This window comes from Excalfactoria chinensis, chromosome 9 (assembly GCF_039878825.1).
Source record: "Excalfactoria chinensis isolate bCotChi1 chromosome 9, bCotChi1.hap2, whole genome shotgun sequence".
NCBI classification, from domain to species: domain Eukaryota; kingdom Metazoa; phylum Chordata; class Aves; order Galliformes; family Phasianidae; genus Excalfactoria; species Excalfactoria chinensis.
The window spans coordinates 5030742-5038609 of NC_092833.1; the positions used below are offsets into that span (position 1 = coordinate 5030742).

General features: G+C 48.6%; 1 protein-coding gene across 1 annotated transcript in view; it reads right to left on the reverse strand.

Annotated features, from left to right (window-relative positions):
* Nucleotides 1–2105, reverse strand: part of CUL3 (cullin 3) — a 43313-nt gene extending 41208 nt beyond the window's left edge. The window contains exon 1 of the mRNA XM_072344466.1: nt 1828–2105. Within this exon, the coding sequence (XP_072200567.1) occupies nt 1828–1893 (66 nt within the window). The 5' untranslated portion in view covers nt 1894–2105. The remainder of the gene's footprint in view (nt 1–1827) is intronic.
* Nucleotides 2106–7868: the final 5763 nt, after the last annotated feature.

The window sequence follows — 7868 nt, forward strand, 5'->3', positions numbered from 1 at the left end:
CCGTTTCTTCTCTATAAATACCTGATAACGGGATTGCCAACAAAATGTCTCAGAGAAGAAGATCCGCTGAATGAAACACTTGGAAAATTGTCTGTCTATAGAAACCACCAAGCGTTTAAGATGCTTATATGCCTATTTGTACTCACTGTTATTTTAGGGAGATGACAATTTGGGGAGCTTTGATGGGTTTTGTTCAGATTTTTAATCTAAACTCTTTTTTTTAAACTGCAAGAAAAACAACGTGAACAAGAATGGCTTTAGAAGAAAAAAAGTGATGACAATGCTTGCACTTCTGTAAGAGCTGAGCTCTGTGTGAGCATTCGTCAGCCACCAACCTGATCTCACTTGCTCATTGGTAACAGCACTGAAAAAGAATCACTTGGAAAGTTGATCTCATTTGTTGAGTTTGCTGTTGCTGGCTAATGCATATCCATGTATTCAGTTGTGATAAATGAATCTGTTCATCAAGTCAAAAGATGGCTATTTTTTTTTTGTAAAGTTGGTTATAAAACATACACATTATTTATGTCATGGTTAATTTTTGTAAAGCTTTGCCTTCTTTTTGTCAGTAAAGCCCTGGCAACGTTGCAGTAAGACTGTATTCCTACAAGTCCAAATATCCTAACAAAACTGACAATCTTATAAAAGACTGTTGAAAGAAATATACACAACCCGGAGACCAAAACTCTCTGCCCAGCTAAAAGCCCTAAGTTTCACAGCACCCTTCTTTGTTTTGACTTTTACCACTAAATGCAACTGTTGGCCATTAGAAGTAGAGGGAAGCAGAAAGCAGTCGGTCACATTACTGTGACTAAAGAAGCTGCTGAAAATACAGAGAATCATCCAACTTTATCAGCAAGGTTTTTCATGAAGCAAACGTACTGATACACTTCTTGTCAGTAAATAAGATAAAACAGGTACGCCCAGCTTCTCTATAAAGGCAGGGCTCATTAGTTCTATACTACTACCTACCAGGATCAGGCGTAACATCAAAAAGTTACGCTAAGCCCCGCATGCCAGTGACTCAACTAAGTATCTTCTTTTTAACACACATCGGTGAATGCATACACACACACACACACACTTCCTGGCAAACCTCAGGCAGACCGAAGCTTTCCTCTGTCCCTCATTCCTCACCGCCATTAACAGTCCCATAGTTGTTATTCTGTTCTAAGCTTTAATTGAACCAACTGTCAAAACACTGCAAGCTTGACGGCAGAATAAATTAATAATTGGGTTCGTTCCCATCCGCAATCCAAGGGATGGCATTTCCACGGCCCTACAGAACAGGCATGGAAGTTACCTGTGCCCGATGTTTACAGCAACAACTGGCACTCCGCCACCTAAGTCTCATAATCGTACGACTTCGAGTCTCTTTCACAGCGCAGAGAGTCAAATAAATTCTCGACGAGGAAACTCTCCGGAAGACGCAAATGACTCCCACCCCCCTTCCGGAGCTACCCAGCCTTGTGGACGAAGCCGTGTAACCTTCCACTCCTTCCCCGAGGCCTTTTCCTTGAAAACAAAGAACGGACGGCCGCCCCCCGCCCCGTTGCCGCGCGTGGACTCCCCGCACCGCGGTGCCTCAGGACCGGCTGCGGGCGCCCGCGGAGCCCCGTTCCCCAACATCCACCGGCGGCGGACTCGCAGCGCCGCTCCCGGTTCCCGGCGCCTCCCGGCCCACTGACAGCCGCCCGCCCCCCGCAGGCCCGCGGCCGGCCCGGCCCGGCTTCCCCCCCCCCCCGGCTGACAGGGCGTGAGGCCTCGAGGCCTGCGGAGGCCGGGGCCTGGCGCGGGCGGCCTAGGCCCGGCGGGGCCGGTACTCACGGGGAAGGCTCGGATCCGCATCTTGGTGTCCTTCCGGCTGCCCGTCCCCTTGCTCAGGTTCGACATCTTCGGGACGGCGGCGGCGGCGCCCCCCTGGGGAGGGGCGCGGAGGACGCGCGGGGGGCGGCGGGGCCGGGGCCGGGCGGGGGAGGCCGCCGGCGATCTTAGCTGCGGGCTGCGGCCCCCGAGGCTGCGCGGAGGGCCGGCCGGGCCGCGGGGGGTAGGCGGGAGCGGCGGAAGACGAGGCGGCGGCGCGGGGCCCTCGCTCCAGCGGCGACGCTTCCTTCACCCGCCTCCTCCGCCGCGATGGCGGACAAACATCGCTCACTGCGCAGGGCCGAGCGCCCCCCTCCTTCCTCCTCTTCCCTTCCCCTTCCTCTCGCTTCCTCCCCTCCCCGTCCCGTCCCACCGCCCAGGGCGCAGCGACGAGGGACGGATCCGGCCGCGGCGGCGGGCGGGGGCGGCGGGAGGGCCGCGGGGCGGGGCGCCGCCGCGGGGCGGGGGGAGGGGCGCACCTCGCCGCTCTCGCGAGACTTCCGTCGATCTCGCGAGACCGTCCGGCGAGCTGTCACCGCCGCGGCGCGGGGTGGGCGGAGGAGGCGCGCGGCGGCCATTGGCCGGGAGGTGCGGCGGCGGGCGGAGCTGCGTGTGAAGGCCCGGCAGTGCCCGGTGGCGGCGTAGCCGGAACGGAGCAGGTACGGCGTCGCGGGGTTCGTTCACATTGCCCCAGCGGGACCGGGCACGGCTCTCAGTGCTCCTGCGGGAAAGGTTCGCGGCACTCGGGGGGCTGAGCCCGAACGGCGTCCCCTGGCCCGGCAGCCCGTCCCGCACCGCGGCCGCCCGCGCTGATCTCCGCTCCCGCAGAGGAGCGGCACCCGATGCTTCGGACTCTCTGCTGCCCTTTGATGTTTCGAATTCTGCCCCTCTGAGTCATGTCACCCATTAGGCGTTTCCCTCCGCGGAGACGCAGAGTGGCGTGATGCAAGACGTTTGTATTTATGTTTTGTTTTGCCGTCACGATGCGTGCCTGAGAAATGAGAGCGCCACCTGAGGCGATGCTGACACGAGTACGGAGCTAAATATAGGCCGCTTGGGAAAGGGCAGGTGCAGCAGGAGGGAAGGGTGCTCGGGAAACGCCAGGGCCTGTAAGCCGGCAGCAATACAGCTCCACGAACGTTAGGCCGGTCAGCAGGAAAACAGTGCTCCAGCACCGGGGTCTGACTGCAGGCAGGGGACGGAGCTTGAAAGCTGGATCTAGAGATAGCTGGCTTGACTGGCATCCTGCGTGAGGATGCACGCCACATAGCCAGGAAGAGAATCTCTTCTAGGTGACTTGTAGGACTGGATAGCAAGGCATCCTGCTGCACGCTATTCCTGCAGCTCTGCTTACCTCTCCCAGCACAGCCTCTGCAGCACGTGCCCTCAGGACACCACAGAACTCTGAGATAGTTTGCCTTCTAAAAGAGCAACTGCGTTCGTTTTGTCTCTGTGTTTGTTACAACCACTTCCCACTGGGACTATAAACATGTTAGTATATTTTAATCTGATCAGAGTTAAGTATACGCCTAGAGAAGATATTATATAACAGCAACACAATAAACAATGATTGCAGCAGCACTATGCAATACCAATGAGTCCTTCTCAAAATTACAGCGTAGTTGATGCAGATCAAACGAGATGAAAAGGGAAAGATTGCCGTTTGCTAATACAAAGAACACGGCTTCCACATTGTTTCCACATCATTTCAATGTTTGTTTTGCTCCTAAGCATTTCCTTTTTGAAATGAGGACATATTCAGACGCCTTCTTTCTTTTTCTGTTCTCCTTGTGAGACAGAGGGTCAAGTAATTTGAAAAGTTTTGGTTCTGACTTTTGTAAAGAGAGCTTGAAAAACTAAAGTGAAAAGTAAACTTGTACTGAAATGCAGTTTTCAGTCTGAGAATGTTACAAGAAGACTCTGCAACAAATTCAGTGCTGTTTTCCTAAGAACTATTTTTGAGGAACTGACAACAAAAAAAAAGAAAAAGAACTGCTGAAAACCATCCCTATGTGCTTTTCCTGTATCCATTGCTGCAGATGGGTCCAGATTAACTTCTATTACTGGTTTTGTGCTTCCTCTCATACTGGTTTTATGGAGCCCAGGAGCACCAGCTTCTTCCTTTCTCTTCATCCAAGTTGCTTGTTGTTCGTGAGTATGTTAATGTAAAAGCTTGAGAAGTGCTGACTTGCCCTTAGTTGCTGGTGGTCTAGGTTCAATATGCTGAATAAAAATAAAAATATTCATACTTCAATTCTCTTGTCAAGTAGTTTTATTTTACACTTACAGATACAGCAGCCTATCACAAGTATTGCTAGTACTAACTTTATTATTAAAAGCTGAAATTACAGTCTGAGACTTGTTTTTGTGTGGATTTATGATCCAGTGGGGATATCTGCTGTATGGAAATTCACCCAGAGCTCCTTGCTTCATGTCTGAGGTCTGTTCTCTGCACAGGGTGGAAACAACTTTTTTAGTGCAAAGTTTCTATTTCCGTACATAACATACAAAATGAAATTTTGCTAAAAGTTAAGGCTTTGAGCTTACACAAATGTAAGTAATTTAGAGGTTCGTTAAGTGCTTATAATGTAAATTCTAGGTAGGTCAAAGCCAGAAACAAGACAGATGGGTGGAGGACAGATTAGCATAGGAAGAAGTAGCCACCCTATTGCTTAAACAGATCATCCCAGCTACCTCGCCTGCAGATCTTCTGTGTCTTCTGTTAGTCCTGCAGCAAAGTAACGGTTTGTGTGGAGAGGAATGGGCTCACTTCTTGAAAGTCCAGGGCTTTTGTGTTACAACAGCCTCACACACATTTTCTGCCAATGTCAACCATATGCAACTATGAGGTATAAGGGCCCTCTGAATGACTTATATGGAGCACAGAAGAAATCAGTTAAGCAGCCATTTACTCTTCTTTTTTTTTCCTGAGGTCATGTCAGTCCTCCTTTGCTTTTAGATGTCGCTCATACCACTAAATACAGTATGTTCACCTGAATGAGACTTTACCATCTTTAAGTCAGCATGGTAAGGATGACCTTTCTATTGACATGTTTATCTTGAAGGTGGCACAAATCTTTAATTACTTGAATTCTATCTTTATAATCTGATTTAGCACTCACCTTAATCACGCAAAGGGGAGCAGAAGTTTTAGAAGAAAGTTACGTTACATGAGAATCAATCTTCCTTTACCTTCTCATAATGAAGACTTTAAAATCAGAACATGGATTCTGTTTAAGATACGGAAAAATATTCTCTGTACATCTGAGGGAACGCCATTTATTTCACATGGTGACCTTTCTCTCATTAAGGCTTGATTGTGCTCCACCAAAGTCAGAATGTTCTGGAAGCAAATGTCCATTTCAAGGAATCATACGCACGTAATTCCCCTTACCTTTACAGCTGTCAGCAATACTTGACTATTAAAATAAACTAGGAGAGAAAAGATTTGCGTGAATATGTGATGCAGTAACCGTAACTAGAAAATAGTCTCTTCTCTTTCCTTACCTTCCATGTCGGGCGATACAATTAAGAAAATAATTATTTTTATCACAACTTCTACAACCTAAGGAAAAATGTATATATATTTTTAACACCACAGAGATAGGCACCAGCAAAACAGGCATCCAAAGAGTGAAGCACGGCACAGATACGAACTGAGTGTATGGAGGATTCTGCCAGAATTTGTTTTGCCAAATGCAGAATCATATTCAAAATCACTGAAAGAACAACAAAGCTCAGGACAACCAGTTAAATGTGTGCTTTTAGTGCCCTGTCTCTGTTTCTCCCCTGCAGATCTCAGTAACATTTTGTTGGCTGACTGTGTGCACAGGAGCTGTGCTGGTCCTGTCCTTAGCCCCCAGCTGGTGCTTCAACCTGTGGTGTGCAGTCTGAGCTGTGCAAAAGGAAGACAGGCAGAAAAAGGTTTTTTTGCTTGTTCAAAGCTTAGAACTTTTGGCTGGGCTGTGTTTAAACAAAATTTCTGTTGCATTTGAATGATACCACAAATAAACTTTAAAATATGACAGCCTAAACAGCTCAGCAGTTCCAAAATCAAAACAGTCTAAAATACTTCCAAACCTTCTCACAAGCAGGAAGGAAATGAGACTCTGTAGCACTGCCTGAGCCCTGCTCTATCCATCAGCAACCTGACTCAGCAGACAGAACCCCTGCCGATGTGCCCATCCAGCAGCCCCACTCGTCGCCCATGCCCTGCTGGTTCTGGTTGGTGCAAGCAGGCTGCCTGCACCCTGCATGCAGGGCCTGGCAGGAGATGTGCTGAGGCTGCTGCAATGAGCGCGTCGTGTAGTGGCACATTTCAGAAACAGGTCTAACCAGACAATGCACATAATAACAAAAATTAATGCTGTCCAACCAGCGCTGGCTTCCCTTGCAGTACCTGACCCACTTCAAGGCTGCTGGAATAATACATGGAATAATAATGAAGACCTTGACAGACTAATTCAAGTCTCTGTTCAAGTGCAAACTTATGCCTGTAATGCATGCCTGTGACTGTCATCTTGCACAAGAAGACTGCAAAATACCCTGGCAGACTGATGGCCTGTAATTCCCAGCACTACAGCTTCTACAGCAGCAGCTGCTGCAACTGCTGTACAGACTGTTTCTCTTGTACCCAGCCTTGGTCCCTGTCAAACAAAGGCTGCAGCAGTGCAGTGCAACTGTGCAGAGCCTGGCATCCTCGCTGCTCTGCTACTACCACACTGAGAAATGGCAGACTCCTGTGCTAGCTCCATTTTCTAGCTTTGAACCTCTCTGTCAAGTGGAGAGCTTGGACAGACAGTATGAGATTTAGTCAGAACAAGACTTTTGTGCTCACATTACACAAAAAGAAAAGCTGTTGCAACCAATAACGAAAGCTGCAGCAGTGGTAAAACAAATGGCTCAGGTGCAGACATTTTCCTACCTGGTAATGCAATGTTAGAGGGGAGAAAATGGCCAGAAAGAGACAGATGCTTCAAACTACTGGAGGCAAGTTTTCAGAGAAAAAGTTTTTGTTAGGAAACAAATAAGCACTGTGCTCCACTCCAGGAGGAAGTAAGAGGTCATGCTGTAACACCACCGTGCACCAACACTCCTAGGTAAGGGGCAAAATCATCCTGGTATATGAAGCACCTGCAGGGAAAGTGGCTTCTGTGAGTGCTGCCATTGAAATCAATTAGGAAAAGACAGGAAGACAAAATGGTTGGACAGTGAAGCTAGATTAAAATCATTTCAGCACTGAATGTAATTATTCCTTAAAACTATTTACCAAGAGATGTGACAGATCCTTATTATTCACCCTGTCAGCTGAAGCTTGGTATCTTGCTGAACTGCAAGCCTGAATCCGAACAGGGCAGGTTTTGTTAGGATGAGCTGAGCTGCTTTCTGCAGAGCAGGAGCTCTAGTCCCCAAGGTGCTCCCATCAACAGTACCATCACAGCAGCTCCCAACCTGCAGCAGGCAAGCAGGCTATTGGTAGGCCCTGAGTAGGCAGCAGGTCAGCCGTGCAACTGCTTGGTGGCACACAGTGCCGGCAGGGGCACTTGCTCCAGGTGCCTGGCAGATCTGCTTTTCATGGGAACTCAGTGCCTGCTCACTTTTCTTGGGAGTGAAGGAAGTTGCTTTGAGAGTTGAGGGAAAAGCCTAGTTGCAAGCTTTGGCAGTCACGCTTGCCAGAGATTACCGTGCTTGTGGCTGGTACCAGCTTTCATGTCTCAGCTACACTGATGCTTCCTGTTAGTTAAATGACAGACTTGGTCGGCCTGCATTCTTAAAATGCCTGTATGTTTGTGGCCATTTCACACTCTGGTACAAACTCTAGGTTTTTCACATGGAAATTTCCTCTTCTTAAATAAGTGCTTTGTTTTTAAAGTTATTTCTTCACAGCATAAATCTCTACTCAGATGCAGTTTGCATACTTTCCAGACCCTTTGCACTGCCACACAAAGCCTTAGGTAGCAAGGTGAATGAGCTGTAGTCTAGGCTCAGATATGTACTGGAGAAGC